The sequence below is a fragment of the Hermetia illucens genome, chromosome 4 (assembly GCF_905115235.1).
Source record: "Hermetia illucens chromosome 4, iHerIll2.2.curated.20191125, whole genome shotgun sequence".
Classification (NCBI taxonomy): Eukaryota; Metazoa; Arthropoda; class Insecta; order Diptera; family Stratiomyidae; genus Hermetia; species Hermetia illucens.
Genome location: NC_051852.1, coordinates 145,371,437 through 145,392,130, shown reverse-complemented (window position 1 = coordinate 145,392,130; position 20,694 = coordinate 145,371,437). Strand labels below are relative to the sequence as shown.

The following is a 20,694-nucleotide window of genomic DNA, read 5'->3' as shown; positions in this document are numbered from 1 at the left end:
TCCAAATTCCTATACTGATAAGCGTGTTGCTTTTCATTTAGTGAGTGCGACCTTAATGCTTTCTGGCGAATATGGCCAGACATTTCGGCGAAAATGTTAAACTGACTTGTCTATAGTTCTTTGGATCTGAATAGTCATCTTCCCCAGGCTTAAATATGAAGATTACATAAAGCTTCTGTCAAGAGGTAGGCACGTAGCCCAGAAAAGACATCATCCAAAAATAGTTCTAAGAAGTTGCTCTAAGTGCTCTATACCCTCCTTTAGCATCGCTGGATATATGTCATCCTTGCCAGGTGTTTTGAAGTGTTCGAATGACAGTATAGCAGCTTTCGCCTTTTTCTTGGTAAAAACCGTTCTTGCAGTATCCCAATTTCCTTTTTCGTCTTCCTTCCACTTCTGTCACCACCAAGAGAATCTGCACAAATTCAACTCTAGAGTTCGAGAAAGTTCCATCTGGTTTTCTAAGAGAGTCCAACTTGGCGGATTCATCCCTTTTAAAGACTCTTCACAGCCTGGAAGTGTGTCCATTTCCACACAGTATTCTCTAAAGGAGTCTCACTTCGAACTTCTTACGAGCCTCTTATATTTACGCTGTGAATTCTGACTCTAACCAGGCTTCATTCTTATTGCTTCTACAAACACGATTGGGAAGTCGTCAGGCTGATTACCTGAGTCCTTGCAGTTCGTGGTTCCACCATGGGACCGTTCTACTACTTTGTCCTGGGGGAATTGGACAAGCTTCTTCAAACGACCATAAAAGTTTCCGATTCTGAGTTTCCAACTGATCTTCTATAGCCAAAGGAGTCCTCAGTCGCCTTAGAAGCTAGACTTTGTTACCAAGAGATTCATTATTCTTTGTCCAAAACCTTTTCCTAGGATTCCGTGCTTGTATTAGTCTGTTCACCTGCAACAGTCAGAGTGAGAGTTCAGCTAGCATTTCCCAGTCTCTAATCAATTCTAACACCTTCAAAGTGCAAATTTTTAGGCCAATTACTTCACTTCTTCTCCATTCCACGAACTTAGGGATGCTGAATGTTCGCATCAGAACCTATTAAGAGTTCAAGACTACTTGATTCTGCGTACACTACCAGATCCCTTAGTCCTTGCGCTTGCGGAGCACACAAGGAATCATAGAATAAGTGAGCACGATGTTTCTCTTCTGGCCGTTAACCTGATATTGTAAGTTGGGCAGGAATTTCCCAGGTTTTATGCTTCACCGTGAATACCAGTCCACATTACATAAATCAGTAGACTTAATTCTCCCCAAGAGTGAACAGGTCATGTAAGAAGTGGGATGATATGATTCATCAGGAAGACAGTCTATTTTTCTTCGCAAGGAGCTACCAACACAAATTGCTCTAAAAATGCCAATTTTCCTGGTCCGATGGTTGAAAGCATTCATAAATCGCCCAGGATACATTTTAAGTGGCACTTGCCATCAGTCATTGTGGTTATCCTTCACGTCAACATATTGCAACATGGAAAATTTTCGTAACTTTTCCACAGATTGAGCGTGGCATGAATTCATAAATCTGAGTGTCATTTAGAATCCGCACATCCTTAGAAGCTTCCATGGTTCGAATTTGCATTTGCTCCCGTATAAACACATGATGACATTACAATGAGCAGACAAATTTTGCATTCTGCAAGCGCAGAAAAGTATGCATGACCTAGTTGGCGTAGATTGCAGTATCTTTTTAAAGTTTCAGTGACGTTGACTGGTATCTTTCTATTTTAGTTGCTTGTTTCTTCAAGTTGTTTTATTTCTGACTGCATAAATGAGCAGATATTGTAAAACCTTAACTGATTTAATCCGAAAAAGTAAATGTTACAATTGAGATCAATAAAACTGCTAAATATGCATCAGGACTATTTCACTTGTAGAAACATTTGATGCAAAACTATCAAATTCGAAATCAAGTTTTTATATGGCTTTTATATGGAACAAAGCAATTCGTTTGTTTGCCTTTCACACGCAAACTATTCAGAAAGGATTGTCAGGAAACTGTGAAAAACCGTGAACATTGTGAAATATCATGTATGCAGTGAATTGTACTATGTTGTGTTGATAGAAATCTTAATTACCATCTCACATCAAAAACTAGTCAAAAATATAGACCTGAACCCAATTGTTAAGGTTTTGTATAAAATAAATTTGTATCCAAGGCGAAGCATAATTTTCCTTTGGGTTTAAGGGGTGGGGGCTTTCCCAGATATTCAAAAGATGGCTGATGGACTGATGAAACATACAGACGAATACTTTCTAAATTTTTGAATAAAGTCTGCCATTTTGATTGACTGTAATTGAACACTAAGTAGTCGTATATAAAAAACTCAGTATTCCATGGGTCTCAGTGCTGACCGACTATAAAAGAGAATGAAAGATGCCTCGCAATATGGGAAGCAAACAAATATCGCGTAGGACAAGTGGCAAAGCGTCATCGTTACATCCGAAATGAAGGTATCGATATAGGGTTGCATCCATCATGGGAAATTTTGAGAATTCTTAGAAACAAGGCTTATCCGCTCTCCCTACATATAGGTGCTCAGAAGCAGCAAGGAAGCAGAGGGCAGCAACCCTATCTGCTAGGTCAATAGCAAGTGGCTAGAGGGGAACCTCCTAGTGCTGGCACCTGAAGACGCTGTATTCATATTCACTTGTTAGTCTCACAAGCAAATCTTCGCCATTGTAGAAACAAACTGGATCATGAGCGAATTTTAAAAAATGAAGGAGTCCGATGTGCGATCTGCACTTTTATACGAAATATACAGGGTGCAGGAACGATATCCTTGAATGAAATTGAATGTTGATGATTGATGGCTGCACCGGCTAGAGGAATCTGAAATGAAGGTATATCTTAGGGATGGGCAACGTTCCAGCTATACTTCAGTATGTCCACAGCGCTGACTTGCACATACTGTGATGGTCTCTTAATCTTCAAACTGGCTCGCCAGTGAAATGCTGTGGAGCTGAGGAGCTTCCCATATTCACAAAATCGACCAACAATGAGGGAAACCATTGCAACTTCTCAAAGTGCCAAGACATTGCTTTCCCCTCGTCATTTGGACCATCCCGGAACAACCTAATCTTTAACCTTATCTGTATTTGGGAAAACTGGTTGGAGCAAGCTCATATATTTATAAAACTCAAATCATTATGTAGTGATAACGGAATCCAAGACTAGAGAAATTTTTAAAGAGTCTAGGAGTCCTCTGCGATCCTAAAGTGTCGTTCATGATACACGGAGTTTGAACCAGTAGCTCTGATAGGTCCGCTGGTAATATAAATGCACCGTAGCTAATAGCCTTGAAAAAATATCTCGATCAGGAACGACCCGCAAGTGACTAGTTCACATCGAGACACACTGTGATTTCCCAAGCCGGGACGAGTTAGTTGCATGTATCAGGAGCCCTTTTGGCATCCTGGCCGAAACCGGTAGTAGTACACTGCGTTGCCCCGAGCGAGTGCTGATCCGTACGTAACTTTCGGGATCTCAGAAAACTTGGCTAGCGGCTTCGTTCCCGAGGCTATTCCCATTCCTTACTATTGCAGCCTGCTTCCTTTCACATGATGTGCTGGTACAAATTCCACCGAGAACAAAAATACCAAAACCTATGAGATAGTGGAGCAGGAAGGAGAGCTGGTTGCGTTTGAATACAGTAGGAAAATGCATCGCTCGTGATAGTGCCCAATCAAAGAGGTATCAACGGCTGAAACGGGAGAATTCAAAAGAGAACAGTACTGGAGCAAGCACCCAGTTTCATGACATCTCCATTTGTCAGATATCGCTGTTATCCGGATTCGGACTGTATTCGATGTTTAGGAAGAGTTCACTTCAGTTTTTCAGCGCATATATAACACCAAATCAGACAATATCGGTTATTCGAAACAGGTCTGATGCTCTAGAGGATGCGGTCTTTGGCGCTGAGGGATGGATCATTGGAGCTAGGAACTTGCATAGGCCGTAGCCTCCTCTAAACTTGGAAGCGGAGCATATCTTTAATCCATGCCAAGGTTCTGGTGAACAAACTTTAAATGGAACATCACCGATCCAACCATTTCGTTGAAATCATTGATTTATTTATTTATTTAATGAAGACAATATACAGAAAATAAATTCCTTGTTACATATTGTCCTCAGAGGGGGAGCAAGTAAATGGCTGACCTTACGCTTAAAACTAAAAAAGGAGACGGAGTCAAAGGACCCAAACTGTTGGGTGTTTTAGGACCGGTATAGCCTCGGGATCGGGAAGTGAAAGTAAATCTCGAGCTCGCGAAGGATACTTCAAAAATGTCCTCACTACGTGTGTTATGAGAAGCGGTGCGGAAAGTAATATCCAGGGAACACCAGAGGAAGGAGGGAAGGAACGAGATGAGTAACCGCGAAAAGAAACTCTGCAAAGATGTTATAAGAGACAGGAAGAAAGCCAGGAGATATTATTGTCAACAGTATCAAAGGCTTTGGAGAAATCAGTATAAATAGCATGTATCTACTGTCATGAATTAAAGCAACGAAGTTGGTAAAGACCAGAAGGTTTAAAGCCGTAGATCTATTTTTCACGAAACCATGCTGCTCTTTGACAACCTTGACCGAAGTGTGGGGTCAACCAGTCATTGACGTATCTTTCGAGGGTTTTGGAGGAAGAGGAGAAACGAGAGATGGGGCGGCAAAAGAAGGTACTCCGCTTTTGAAGTTAGAGATAAAAAGGGCCTCTTTCCAGACATGGGGTAAGTAGTATTCATCTAGACTTTAATTGTAGATTATTCACAGAGAGAGGGAAATATGTTTTCTACGGTTAAGAAGGAAGAGGTTAGGAAGCCCATCGGGGCCAGGTCCGACATTAGGGTCAAGATTACCAATGAGGAACTCATCCAAGGAAGGGGTAAGGAGAGGAATGGCCAGAGAGTCGGAACAGTAGGCAGTTATAAAAGGCGTAAAGGGTTGTGGTGGTCGAGGGAAAAAACACGGAAGAGAAGAAGGTGCAGAGAAGGTCTCAAGATTGTTGTAGAGAGATTGCAGTGGTGTCAGGAAAAATGATAGAAAAAGGGAGAGTTTGAGTAGGATGTCACACCAAAAGGGTTTTAAGTTACCGCGGACAAGGGCGGCTGCGACGCTTAATAAGTACCTTTTATGCGCTTTTTAATCCTTGACTTCATAGTGGAACGCATAGCCTTAAAGTGAGCAAGGTCGGCCCGAAACTTCTTCCGCAGTGCATGTTTCAGGCGAATGTTATTAAGAATCTCTGTGAGTACGGACGTAAGCAAACAGGGGAAGAAGGGCATAACAGGAAAGGAGATTGGATAACATATTATAAAAGGTGCTTAAAGCTTGATAAAAAGTTGAGTAACTTAATATGTGACCCAGTTGAACGACGCTAAAGCTGAGTTCAGACCGTCAAAATTGGTTTTGTGAAAGTTGAAACGGATAGCACCAACGACCCATATAAACATGATACCATTGGAGCGTGGAAAGGTGGCCAATCACACGGTCATGCGTCTATCTGGAAATTCCTTGACAAACATTCAGTAGCTCTGATGCCAGCCGATCATGCGGTTTCCAGATTCGTTTTTGAAAAGACATACACGGTCGTAATAACCAAAGGAGAAGAATGGTCGATAAATGGCCATGAGTCTCTTCAGATTACAGACTTAATAATATTCACGGATGAGTCAGTCATGGAAGGCGAATCGGGCGCACTGGTGTTCTCGGGGAATCCGGTTATGGAACTGCCTCGACCCGTCGGAATAATGACGACCATATTCTAGGCGGAGATATATGCCATTTCATTGCCAGCAAAAGATTGTCTTCGTGAAAAATGGAGATGTCGCACCATTCGAATCTGTTCCGACAGTTGAACAGCATTATCAGGACTAAACAGGAACGACATATCAAGCCAGTTGGTGTGGATTTGTCTGACTGAATGAAACAGGGAAGAGGTTGACAGACTGGCTCGCCGAGGGTCTGGATCCACAATGGTGGGGCCAGAACCAGCTTTTGGAATCCGGCCATCCACTGTCAAGTCTACTCTGAAAGGTGAAATTGGAAGGATTCACGTAGCCGAGTGGAGAAATTTAAACTTTTGCCGGCAAGCGAAAATCCTTGTAAAAGAACCTGGGGTTGCCAGAACGGTATTTTTATTGTCCCTTAAAAAGTGGGACATGAATACCCTGATAGGGCTTTTAATGAGACATTGCTTCTTAAACTACCATATGGAAAAGACTGGGTTGGTAGTGTCAGCTATGTGCAGCCAATGTGAGAAGGAAGAGGAGAAGACGGCCCTGCACTTTATATGCAGATGCCCGGTCTCCTCAAATCTCAAACGAAGATACCTTGGTTTTCTTCAATGAAGAATCTGCACACTGGGGAATGTTCTCAGATTCGCTGAAGCCTGCGAAGGGCGTAGGCGGGAAGTCATTGAATAGGCGATTTACAATGGCCTGAGTGCTCGGAGATGCGGCTCCCCCCAGTAAACTAAACTGAACTAAACTAGATATACTGAATAAGCGATTTCGTTAACGGTGAGACGCCGCCGGTCAGCTTCTAAGGCTCCCTTACTGTGATGAAAGTTGGAGAACGCATATGGGGACTTTAATTTTTCACTACGTCGTCAGAAAAACTTTCATGCCACTCCTGCACGCGGATTTTGGAGAGTTTCAGTCCTGAATTGCGTCCCTAAATGCGATCAAATTTATGAAGGTTTGAGCTCTTCTCGCGTCAAAACTTTATAATGGTCTATTACGCAACAGAAGTGCACACTGATTGCCCTAATATAGACTGAGTAGGAATAATATTGGAAGTGAATGCGGAGGAGAGGGTCAGGCGGAATTCATGAAAAACATTCAAAGGCTTCTGACTGTCTAACAATTCTTGATAACCAAATTCCCGTTTACATTTAACTCATCCTTGTATTTTCAATTTTAGTCATTTTCTAATGAAGTTATTGACTTTTGCGGGAAAATTGAAAGTTATGGCTGGAATTCTTGACTAGACATTGTATGTCATAATCTATCTTATTAGCGGAAAGGTATGCTTTGTTCAACGAGAGTGCGGAGTCGAAACACTTCTTTGTCACATTGAGATATTTACGCAGTAAGTATGGATAAGTTATACATAAGCGGGTAAGCGCATATGGGTATGAGCAACAACAGCGCATGGATAATATACGTGTTTATCCGTTTGTAGGTACGTTTACATAGTTATATGCATCTAAGTCACATGAATCCAATTCACAGTTACTATTGTTTACGGATGCTGCTAGATTTAAGAGTATCTGTCACGGGGCGCATAGAACTCCATAGTTTACATGGAAAAGTTATGCCAATCTAACCATTAATCACAAAACGTCTTTTAGATAAAGATTTTCCCCGCAATGTTTTCTAATTTTTCACAGCAAAAGTTCTAATGGAGTTGTGAAAGAAGCGAGTCATTACTACGCTGATGTAAACGTGTCGAGAGATCAAGAGATTCCCATGATCCATTTATCATTCAAGAAGAGAATGATCCCTATGCGCAAAATTTCTTACAATGTATTATAGATCTTTCAATTGAAGTGCTTTTAAGATTCAAGATTAATGATGCGATAACAGCTACTGTACCATGAAATGTACTCGCAAAGAAATACTGGAAGCCCAAATTAATGGGAGTTAAAACTGCGTAATAAGATTACAGGTTGAACGTAAACAATAATTAGATATAACTTGGATTTAAAGATACTATCCAAAGCTTTCGTCTAACAAAATATCCACTTATCTTTCCATTGCAAATAACCAACTAAACAAGCACACCCACATGATTGGTACCACATGAATGATGAATACTCTTTAAATAACGTATCAGTCGTCAGACTACCATGACTCCAGCTCCCAACTAAAATGTTGTTGCAGAGCTTTCCGAAAATGACGTAAATTGCACAAAACACATATTTATCAAACCTCATTACGCAAAAGACGCTTTTAAATGGTTACTATGAGTATTTGGCAAGCGCGAATGCAAGTATTGTTGTAAGAGTTCACCGACCAATCTTGAGATTCCTAACAAAAAAGAAGCTTCATCATCGAGAAACAATGAAAAGTGATAGTAGAAAGCAACTGGTTTCCTTTTCAACATCTTCCAACTTTATCGGCATTTTGTGATTTATCTCGATCAGATCGGTTCGGTTCATGTGTGAAATGTTATTTTGGTGAATATTTTCATTTATTGGTAACAATTATTGCACTTAGTATGCTGGGTGCATGTGATTGAAGTGCTGCCAAGTTAAGTTAGTGGTTTACCAGAAATCTTACAAGGATAAGCCTGTGGAATAGCTGTTTCAAATTTAAAGGTGAAATTAGCGCTTGAACTTTTATTCTCAATTTATTCACGATAAGTAGCATATTTTGTATGCCTAATATTCTCATATAGTAAAGCAAATGTGTCAGAAAGAATGGAACTGTGCTAAACAGGAAAATTCTCTGTGGAAAACCAACTGCCAATTTTAGTCAAGAAAGAATTTCGTTCTTCCTCTTTTATCTTCACAATTCCAAAGGCAGGTCTCCCTTACCTTGAGCATCTCTTCAATTATCGGACTCATCTCAAGGTCTTTTCTTTTGCTTGTGAATCTCAACCCGTGAAAAATCACATGCTCTGGATCTTTGAGTCATTCCGCAATGTTGTCCCTTCGAAAACTCGTCTCTTCTGCGTTCCCAACAACCATGCGAATCTATCCTTGTGAAACTTCTACGCTATGTGCGACGTTCCATACGTCTTGTCTGGTACAAAAGTCTTGCAGATCCATCAGACAGGAATCCGAATTCATCTGCTATATTTCACCGAACATATGGTGAGATGGAAAGCACTACTCCAATTATGGGGAACCTGTTGCGGTCGGTCAACATTCAGCAGCACCGACTACTTTTTGGCAAATATACTCTAGATGCCCTCTATATCTCAGTTTAGCGTCGATCAACATCTGAGTGAAATTATCAATAAATAACACTATTTCAAATAGTTACTGAACAATCGTAATAGTAACCGGTGCAAAGGGGACCATATTCTTCACTGACATCTTATATGGTTCGTGATATCAGGACTGCTTTTTCATATCAATCAAGGTCACCTCGGTCCTTTTCAACAAGAAATTCACATCGGTCCTTACCTCGAGCGCGCAAACCTCTGGTTTAATAACTACGACCCCACGGCCAAGCCATCCACTAAGCCGATAAACTGGCTTCTTCTGGAACGGAAAAAACGGGCCCTTCATTATACATCATATTTCACAGCAAAGAACTCAGAACCGAGTTTTGTATTTCCGCTTATTATCAACATATTCCTCTTAGTGTTCCCATTTGTCCCGTATCAGATGGCTCTTTCTGAGCGGTTAGTACCCTGAGTACTCTGTAACACACTTGCCAGTGGCGCAGTTAGCGAAGTTGAACACGGCAGCAACCTCTAAAGTTCACCACACCTTTTGCCAAGTTCAAACATCGTGGTTATTTGTACCCAAAATAGAGTAGGCGCGCCAAAACCCATCTTTACATTTCGATAGGGTGTTATCGTCTTCGATGATGGGGAGCGTTTCTTGTAGATGACTTTTTGCATCACCTTTCCCTTGGTATCCAACAAGCGATCGGCCGATATAATGTTGGATCTCTGGGTTATTTATTGGATTTGGGAAGCAACACCAACTTTTCCTTTTCCATTGGACACGGAATATTCCTACTTTTAGCAATGTCTCAGAAAGGACAACTGACGGTTCCGTTCAGTGTAGAGCCAACTCATTGGACGCTGCCTGCCCTCTGTTCTGAAGAATGAAGTTTCCTCCAAACTTATGGTCCATGGACTTTTCTTTGGACCACAAGAGTGAAAAAAAAAGTTTCTTCCCAATTGGTCCGGTCGGTTATCAAGTAAACTTAGGACTCCTACAATTCTTAAAAAAATAATGTCTGAAACGTATGAGTGAATTGGACAGGCGTAGTATTCCCTACTGGCTTGAAAGCTTTATCGGGAATGTCGTCCGAAACTGAGACCTCATTGTTGGCGAGCCCCCGGATAATTTCCGCAGTTACCCCTCAGGAGCTGAAGGTATTGCGCATTTGAAATCGCCCGCCGTTTACGTCTTGTTTTTTTTTTCTGTGAAGAAACATACTGGGAACCTTTTTGCTTGAGAAGGTGTGTCATCACCTGTGAAGTTTATCCTCGCAGCATTCTCATTACCATCCCATTATGTCATTCTGGAGTTGACATGCGTGTAGTAGATAAATTGATTTTGATCGTCAGCTGTCTTTCCTCGAGTAGGTCTTGGCCATGTACATGACATTCTGGCTGTGAGTCAGCTGTGCGCCACAAGTTCACAAATTTGTTTCATGGTTGGTGGGCTAAGCCGTTAGCAACGTACAATTCGGGGAGGTTACCCTGTCGGACTGTAAAGGAGGATATGTGTTGCGGTTCCCGCATCCTCTAGACTTTGTATTTATTTGTTCCAATTGAAATTGTTACATTCTGGAAACGATATGCATGAGTTTTATGGGATCGGCTTCTATGAGGAGCATGCATACTCTATTGATATCCGCTGCACAGATTTGCCGGAGATCCATACTCCATGTAAACAGGATGGATTAGGCAAATTAGAAAAAATGCATTTTAGACAAACAGACCGTCGTTACCATTCTGGGGTCTGTTCTCCATTGACTCATCATCAGTGCAAGCATACAGTTCATTGTGAAATCTGTGTGTACTCCTCCCTAACATGCCACTGCAAGTCTTTGAAAAGGGTAATATTGACGAAAGTGAGGTCCACTACCGATTGTAATTATCCCCTCCCCTTCCCTTCCGATATGTATTGACTCCCCCAGAGTTCTTCTCTTTCACTAGCCATGAAGTGAATTCCTCTAACGTGAGGCTGCGTAACAGCGATAGATAAATAAACCTCCTGTCTTGGTGCGTGTAAATCCCTCCTCTAGATGTTTTTTCGCGTCTTCTATTTCACAGCTCCATATCGCTGCTTTGCTGTTTTTGTTTGCTACCCATGCTCCGTTATGCAGATTTTCATATTGTTCGACAACGCTCCGAAAAAGCAAGTCTTGGGCCACTCGACAGGGATTCAGATTTAGTTCCTCAAACTTCCTTTGGACTTATTTATGAACGCCTTTCTGAACAGTAGGCATCTACTGCTTCCTGCAGTGTGGGCGCTGTCGCTATTTTTCATTTTAACACAGAACACGTATTTGGGCTTCCCGTCGTAATCCTTCAAAAACTTGTTCTCCACACTTGCGACATAGCCTAGATCTGTCTTGCGAGCTGGTACAGACTTTCGCAATGTGGCCGAACTGCCAGCACTTGAAACATTCATGCACTTGACTTTGTTCTCGTATCTGACAGACCACCCATCCAATTTCTACTTTGCCTGCTCCAATCGCCTTTTTTGCCGCTTCGATAGGAAGACTTATCCACGCTATATGTGTATCACCGTACTCCTACGCTGTGCATCCTAAGTCGCAGCACGTTAGCCTCGCTCACTGATTGTAGCCCTAATTAAGATTGCAAGGCTTCGCAGATCTCGGACTTCGTGGCGACTTGATCGAGGTCCTTGTATACTATCACAACCGAATCTCTGGTCATTTTGATGAAAGCAGCCTTGTCTAGCAACATTTCAATTTTTTTCCGAAGGTCTTCGCCTACATCTTCAACCACTTTAAGCTCTAGTAACAGATCACTTTTCTGCGTACGTCTTATACGCATGACGTTACAACTCAGTTCAGTCTGGGAGATATTTGCTTTTACTTTACGCAAAATCTCTGCGTATGTCAGCTCGCTGGTTTTTGTTATGATCAGCTCGTCAAGCCTGGCTCACCATTGCAACTGCTTCTTAGTTTCTACTTTGATCCTAGTAGAGCCTTCGGTGCGGTTAGTGGCCTTCTCCGGATGGGTCCCCAAGCTTCGGTCTCCTGACTTCCTAGGTTGCGCCTGCATTGGTTTCTCCTTTTTCCGTTTTGCTGTCCATTGAGGAGATTGTACCTCATCGGTAGGATTTCTTTACCGCTTATTGCGCATTGCTGAGATGCCTTTTTCACCTTGGATACCTTCTTTGCCAAAGAGCTTCTTGGGAAGAGATGTTTTCAACATAGTTTGTGTTATTCGTTTTAGGAATGATGGGGTCCTAAGTCCGCATCAACTTAATGCTGGACCGGACCAAATGGGAAGCAACTTACTCCCTCTTTCCTGGTCCACGGACCCCTCGCTTTGGGCTTGCACCCAAACTTCTCAAAAAAGTGAAGCGATGGCGGCTTTACGGTTTCTTACCAGGGCAGAGGCAAATCGGTACTATTCCTACTACGCGTGCTTTTGCATTCTCTTTAGGCTTAAAGTACACTGCCCTAATAGAACGCAGCTGGCCTTTGATAGCGGGATAGACGTTATTTCGCTGACCAACGTACTCCATCAGATCTCGGATTATTGATTCCAGCTGTGTGAACGCGTCAGTCTCATTTTCAGAAGTGACTCCACCACAGATACTCCTTTGATCCGACATCCGTTTCTCATTCTGATTCGCTGGAGGCAATCGCACTAATTTAGCGCTCCGCCCAAAAAGGATCATTTAGGTTAAAAACCACTAATGGCGACTCTACATTAGCCGTTTTGCTAGTGGGAAAAACCCCGAAATACTCAGCTTCCTGCATCAAATATCAGTGAGGCAGTTTAAAAACAGACCTGTAGTTTTTTCCAATACGTTCTAGCACATCGGGGATCGGACTCAGGGTCTTCTCACCCCCAAATGAATCTAAACCTGAATTTGTTTATTACCACTCAATGTTTAAAGAGGGAATATTTCGCGCTGCAACTCGGGATTGAACCTGGCTTCTGGCAACCGCGGTCAGACGCGGTTCCGCTGAACTGCATACTCTACTTAAAACGAGAACACTATGTAGTCTAGACCAGGTAATTATGACACTCTCCAAATACATTCTATAAAATCGGCTCGAACATCTAATTCAGCACAGCGAGAGAGCTGAATAAAGGGGAAGAGTTCCTCCCGTTCCCACTTCGTTTTCTCCAGCTTCATCAACCACGAATGAACCAAAGACCAATTTAAAGTTTAGATAGATGTTCCTCCGTTTTGGTCCAGTTTACGATTTAACAATTTTGTGTTTTTTTTTAATATAAAAAAGAAAGAAATATTCGCACGAAATCGAACCACACCCTACCTGCCCACGAGCAAGCGCGCTGTCACCAAGCTGCCTTTAACGTTGTCAGTTTTATTCCTGTGCAGCTTGTTCAATGTGAGGAGGATCCCCTTACATGCAAAAGGGGGGTGTAAAATTTTTGTCAGCGAATATAGTCATGTTGGGTATCTAATCAAAGGCCTTGATTAGTACTTTTCGATGCTAGTCTTAGTTATAATATTTGTTGGAATGACGGAGACTGCGAGGGGTTGAAAATGATGATTTCTCTAACGAACCCATTCTCAGAAACTACCCAACCGAAAAATCTGAAAAAATATGAAGTTACGGTAGCTCAAAGTTGTCTTTGCAGTGTAAATTTACTGCAACTAAATATCAATATCATTCTGTGAGTAATCTAAAATGCTAAATGCATATACATTACGGTTTCCCGATTTGTCTGCATTTCTGGAAGTGATGAAGCTCTTGTAAATTTCAAAATTTAATTGCTACCGAATCGTCAAAAACGACAAAGGTCATGCAACAACGACAAAGGTTGTTCAACCTTTAGTTTCCGAAAATGTGGATACGGACTACTCTTCTACGAATATGGACTGTTTTTCTAAGTAGAAACGAAATTATCACTAGCAAGAACGTGCTCAAACAGAGTAAAGCCACCGTTAAATTAACATTCTGAAGAAGGGTAGCTATCCTAAGTGTCACAGCTGGGGCCTGTTTGCGAGCTTCCTACTGTCACAAAGACGTAGCTAAATCAAATCGAAACCTTGATCGCCCTGGATCGTCCTATACCGACCACATTAACACCCTCCAAATTATTTTGGAACAGCGTGCAGAGTCTAGATTGCCACTCCACCTGCTCTCCATTGATTTCGCGAAACTTTTCGAACACATTAACAGGAAGTGTATCAGAAATGGAGTTGCATCCTAAAAAAACTAATAACTGTCACATGCTGAATCGGAGTAGAACCTCAGAGGAATTTAAAATCCGAAGCGGAGTTCGGCTATTGGTGATGTCCTTCATACTGTTTTTGTTGGAAGACATGGATGGGTTCAATTGACGATGTTATGTTTTCTCAAATACCTCGGATATGCTGACGAAATCTGCTTGCTTTCTCAATGGGTCATGGACGTTGCTCATTAGATTTGGAGAAGGAGGTAAGCAAAGTCGGACCAAAAATAACCACCAACTCGTTCTGAGTGGTCATGACATTTGCATTAACGGACATAGGTCCGTGTCTACTGCACGGTACCTTTTTAGTGCCTGAGCCGTTAGACCGTACCCCCTCCCTTCCGGGATGGCTTGTTTTTTGACTTTGACAGATGAGAGATTTTTTGCAAAGATGCGTCCTTACAAATCCCTCACCGGGGGATGCGACTCTAGATTGTCGACTTATTTAACACCACTTCAGCGACCATTAACGGGCAGAACATTAAAGTGTTGAACAGTGTTTTGGTAGCGTTGTTTCTGCCGGCGGCCGTAACGAACTTGATGTTGCTGGATGCATCAACAGCGATAAATCCGCTCTCGCTATTTTTGTTAAGATTTGAAAAAGCAGATATCTGAAAGCAATTTCAACCTGAGGTCGTTTGTTCCACGTTACCATCCTTCCTGTGCTGCTACACGAGTGTATCAGATGGAAAGTAACTATGACTATTACTCGAAAGATCCTAGCTATTACCAAGTCATGTCTTCATCGGATCATCGGGGTATTGTAACCTGGATGAGTAATAAATGGAGTATTTCCTCAGCATTCAGAGCAGCAACCACTAATAGCTGATGAGAAAGCGGAAGGTGAAGGATGCATATTGAAAAATATCGACAATTTTTGCGAGTTGAGCCATGCAATGCAATCCAGTATCCCAGATTGACCAACGATTAGGTCACCATAAAGTTACACGCCACAAAACGGTGAAGCAAGGGTGCAAGTTTCACGGAAAATTATGGAGCGGTGGTTGAAACACATTGAAAGCAATCGGCAGTGATACCGACAGATACCACGGTTTAGTGTTTTAGAGTCATGACAACCACCGTCAGAAACTTCGCTGACGAAAATACTTTTTGATCCCTCGGTTCCTTCAATTCATATTAAAATACAAGAAGTTGAAAAATCTCGGATAGATAATATAAGGAACCACAAGTCCCGTCTATCTATGAGCAACAAAAAGTGATTTTAACCCATTGGGGAGCAGGGAAAGACAAAATAAATGTTCAAGGCTTCCGACTAAGCGGTTTATATATCATAACATATATAATGCGTTAAACCAGAAATTTTCTCGGTTAAAGAGAATTAGCTGCAACGTGCAAGAAACATACATAAATCCAATTACTTCTGTGCGTATGTTAGGTACATAGGCACACACAATACACATATTTAAACAAATGAGAATAACATTAACAAAAATATGCCCACAGTTGAGTAGCACGTAGATGACACTCAATCGCCACTAACAAATCTATTATAATTTGAAGTTCAGTATGGAAATATTGACAAAGAATTTCCAAACTGCTCCCAACTTTGCGAAGGGTGGTAGCTCCATTGGCTACTTTCAATTCCAATAATTACTGAAATCGTGGTATACCATAAACTAAGGTACTCGTATAATATCAGACCCTAGGTCATAAAATACTATTCCAATACTTTAACGAATGTCTCACTTTCAAAGTTATTTACATTTCCATTCGATTAAAATTGACCAAATGGCAGGAACTCCAAAATCAACCCCCTCCCTACCGCTCCAATGGGAACTGAACAGATAAAAATGACTCTTTCCACAAGATACAATGTTATGGGCTACTAAGTTCCGTCCAAGCACCGCAGCAATTAAAGATTTACAATGGCCATTATATCGATTGATTAAACTCCAAACGAAGAATATATGGAAGCCATCCATATGTGCTTTTATAATAGAGCCATTCGAAAATCCTTGTTTGAACAATTCCTTACAATATTTCAAAACTGCCCGACAAACAGAGTTCCAGCCATCAGACAAGGCTACGTAATATCGTATGACAACGGAAAGAACAAATGACATCGTGTTTCCGAGGATTGGGAGCGAGGCATGGGAAGGAAGTGACCCAGAAAGCTATAAACTTTCACATTGTCGAACGGAATATCGGGAGGTGTAGGCAATTCTATCAAAATTGTAAGCACACGTAGCTGGTGGGTTAGATTACAAGTTTTCCTTCAGAAGTCGTCCTAGAAGAAGGTAATAACAATAAACTTGGCATAAATTCCCTGTCGTAGCTATTTATCACCGAAAAGTCTCCACGGTGTCTGCAGGATCTTTGTAACATATCAGCAAGGGTTATACTAAAATGGAGCGGCATACTATTTACTCAACTTGATTCTTGATCATTTTCAGAACTGACTGAAGTGCATTCTCTATCCTTTCCAGATACAGTGCATATCTCCCACCGTTCTGTTGAACATGGATTGGAGTTGGGCGCTGGAGGGCGTAACAGAAGCGATGCCGCGTACTACTGGCCCAGAATGTGTTGGATTTTTATCGACTAGACGAAAAATCGCCGAAGGAATCCTAATGACGGCAGTGTGCATCATCACTTTGAAATGGGCCATTCAAAGGATACAGCCCATAGCGAATGTCCCAAATAGTAACTATCCACCACACTATCCACGACATTCGTCGTCGACGCTGCCGCCGTCATCGTCCTTGCCCAATTCACAAGAAGTAGTGACCGGTAAACAACTATTACTCGTAATAATGACATTCGTCCTTGGGATAGAAATGGGGTTTAAACTTTCGACGAAGACGATGATTTTCGCATTGAATCCATGCCATATCACAACGATTATACAAGTAAGTACCGACTAGCTCGTAGATATACATAGTAGAAGCCTGTCCTAGGAAGCATGAAACATATGAACTCAGTTGTTTACAATCTTGAACAGCACACATACATATTTGTAGAGCCGATGGAAGCACACCATTTTCCAACCCCAACCACCTTGGATTGTACTTCGCTAACCCAGATTCTCCACGTGGCACTGTTGCGTATTTACCAACCCACTCACTGTTATGTGCAAACTTGTATGAGCACTGATTCCACCCAGGGACAAGGACATAAGAGCAGCAACCACTAAATAGCTTATTTGATTTTGTTGTCCCTGGAATGGCTGTGTTCACCACCACTTCAACGCAGTCATTCATGCTGGACTGTGATTGTTATCAGATGGCATTTACTTAACGGCTTCGAAAAATGTCTTTGGTTGCTGGAGTGTCCTCCCCCATTGCTCACTGCCATGCTTATAAGACAACCACTTTCCACGATTAATAGGACGAACAATAGAATGTCCTTTTGCGGAAGTGAAAATTAGAGATTTCCGAAAAAATTTCTCGTTTTTTTTTTAATGCTGTGTGTCGGGACATTGTTTTGTTGTTTACATAGATGCGAACTTGAAATAGGCAAAAGGACTTTGGCTGTAGATAAAAGTTTTAGTTCATATCCTTGATGAGTTTCGAGTGTTGATACTTATGTGTGCATGTTTGCCTCAGTACGAAATTCAGCCTTATTTGAATTTCAAATTGGATTGAATTGAAGTGTCTTTCAAAAGGATTTGAGTGATTTGAAGTCGAAGTTGTGGGAATCCATTCTGAATCTACGAAAAGTTTGCTACGATTGTTTAGATGCAAATGAGTATTCCATGTTGAAATATTGAAGATATTTGTTGGATTTACGAGTATGTCCCTGTTTTTGCCTTTGTTGCTAATAGAGGTTAAAGGATTGGGTTACTAGGCAAATTTCTAGCAAAGTTTGAACGCCCACAATTTGACATTTCCTTTTCAAGAAAGCGAAAATATCGGGGAAAATTGGAAAAAACAATTACATGTAAAATATTGAGTTAGAAGACTGTTTCCTCTATTGGCTAATAGTAATGTAAAATAGATACAGATACGTATTTCGACGACCAACTGTCCTTTCGTCAGTGTTTTATTTTCTGAAAATTTTCCATTATTATTTGGATTTTTCCAACAGGGGGTTGTTGCTGCCCATGTCCATGTTTAGCGTTTTTTCAAGAGGAATTTTCGAAATGTGGAGGCTTTCCTATGGTTCTAGATTTCTAGCGTCGTTTACTTCCTTCCTCCTATATCGGCGTTATCCAAAGACAAATGGTGTCCTTGCTTTATGGTATGTTTGGCTACCGAGGACCTTATGTGTGGGTTTCCACTTTTTCTTTCTCCTCTATGTGTTCTAACACTCGGGTGTGGACTAGCCGTTTTGGCTGCCCTACAAAAACATTTCCCAGTCTGGGGAGGAAATCTTGAATACGCCGCTTTTTTCGATGCATTCTGTTTTATCCGTAACCGATTGTATCCGAGTCCTCAGTAAGTATCGTCTACTGGTTGAGATAACCGGGAATCGACGTTTATGTAGTTGCCTTTTGATGTTTTTCGACAGATCTGAATAGGTTAATGCTACTCATTGCCTTGGCTCTGTGTTTGGCTCCTGGAGGAATGTCTTGTTGTTGTCTTCAGGTCTGCCGTAGTTTCTTTTGGATTCGATTTACGATGATATTCCTGTTGTATCCACTTTTCTTGTATCCAGGATGTAGTTTGTTTCCTTTTTTCTTCTCTCCTCGTTGAGGCGTGTTGTGGATCATAAAGTTGTATGCCACCGCTTTGTGGTTCGTTGTATTTGAGCCGGTTTCCTGTAAATGTCAAATTCAAAGTCCCCTCTTTACCGAATTATTTTTGAATCCAGAAAAGATATCTCAACTTCCTTTTCGATCATCATCATCATCAACGGCGCAACAACCGGTATCCGGTCTAGGCCTGCCTTAATAAGGAACTCCAGACATCCCGGTTTTGCGCCGAAGTCCACCAATTCGATATCCCTAAAAGCTGTCTGGCGTCCTGACCCACGCCATCGCTCCATCTTAGGCAGGGTCTGCCTCGTCTTCTTTTTCTACCATAGATATTGTCCTTATAGACTTTCCGGGTGGGATCATCCTCATCCATACGGATTAAGTGACCCGCCCACCGTATTGAGTCGGATTTTATCCACAACCGGACGGTCATGGTATCGCTCATAGATTTCGTCATTGTGTAGGCTACGGAATCGTCCATCCTCATGTAGGAGGCCAAAAATTCTTCGGAGGATTCTTCTCTCGAACGCGGCCAAGAGTTCGCAATTTTTCTTGCTAAGAATCCAAGTTTCCGAGGAATACATGAGGACTGGCAAGATCATAGTCTTGTACAGTAAGAGCTTTGACCCTATGGTGAGACGTTTCGAGCGGAACAGTCTCTGTAAGCTGAAATAGGCTCTGTTGGCTGCCAACAACCCTGCGCGTATTTCATCATCGTAGTTGTTATCGGTTGTGATTTTCGACCCTAGATAGGAGAAATTGTCAACGGTCTCAAAGTTGTATTCTCCTATCCTTATTCTTCTTCGTGTTTGTGTTTGACCAGTGCGGTTTGATGTTGTTGGTTGATTCGTCTTCGGTGCTGACGTTGCCACCATATATTTTGTCTTGCCTTCATTGATGTGCAGCCCAAGATCTCGCGCCGCCTGCTCGATCTGGATGATGGCAGTTTGTACATCTCGGGTCGTTCTTCCCATGATGTCGATATCGTCAGCATAGGCCAGTAGTTGGGTAGACTTGAAGAGGATCGTACCTCTTGCATTTACCTCAGCATCACGGATCACTTTCTCGAGGGCCAGGTTAAAGAGGTCGCATGATAGCGCATCCCCTTGTCGTAGACCGTTGTTGATGTCGAATGGTCTTGAGAGTGATCCTGCTGCTTTTATCTGGCCTCGCACATTGGTCAGGGTCAGCCTAGTCAGTCTTATTAATTTCGTCGGGATACCGAATTCTCTCATGGCCGTGTACAGTTTTACCCTGGCTATAATATCATAGGCGGCTTTTTCGATCACCGTGCTTAATTTGGTATTTCTGTGCGCCCGGTTGAGTTTCTGGAAAATCGTATCATATATCTGATCCAGAATTCCGGGGGTGTGCCAGCCTTCTCGATTTCATTCTCCAGATTCTTCATAAATACCTCGCATGGCAGCGGTGAGAGGAGGTTGCCCAGTGCTACCCCGGAGGTTGTGCTATAAAACTCATTTCTGAAGGTGAAATAGGACTCACCCATGCATGTACTAGGGGTCTAGCTAACGAGAACGGACACAGACTCATAAAACTCACTGGCAGCACAAACATCGCAATCTAATCGACTTGCTTTCTCCACCACAGGATCTACTGAAAAAGGTGGGAAACGCACTGCGTGTAGTATCTTTGACGTGCGTTCATATCGCGGGACAAATGGTGACAACGTTCGCTATCTCATCTAAGCAAGATATCGCTACTAGATAATATATAGATAAAGGAGTAGCAGCCTAACTTCAGGTTCGCTATTGAAAAGCTTCAAAGCGGGGAAACGGCGTCGAAATATGTCGAAACGTTTGAAAAACCAACCCTGCAGACGCTACACTGACACCGGGAAGCAGATAGCATTGATATGATGTGAAGTCAGTTGAAAAACGGCTCAGTCGTTAGAACGCTAGGCTCTCATAGCAG

General features: G+C 42.0%; 1 protein-coding gene across 3 annotated transcripts in view; it reads left to right on the top strand.

Annotated features, from left to right (window-relative positions):
- LOC119655636 (transmembrane protein 164) overlaps positions 1-20,694 on the top strand; it is a 66,607-nt gene that overhangs the window by 33,220 nt on the left and 12,693 nt on the right. Inside the window, exons 1-2 of one of the 3 annotated variants that reach the window (XM_038061609.1) lie at positions 7,899-8,322; positions 16,553-16,975. In XM_038061609.1, coding sequence (XP_037917537.1) covers positions 16,586-16,975 — 390 coding nt within the window. In that variant the 5' untranslated portion in view covers positions 7,899-8,322; positions 16,553-16,585. Of the gene's footprint in view, positions 1-7,898; positions 8,323-16,257; positions 16,364-16,552; positions 16,976-20,694 lie in introns of those variants that run through there. The other 2 variants (XM_038061611.1, XM_038061610.1) reach the window with 2 other exon arrangements.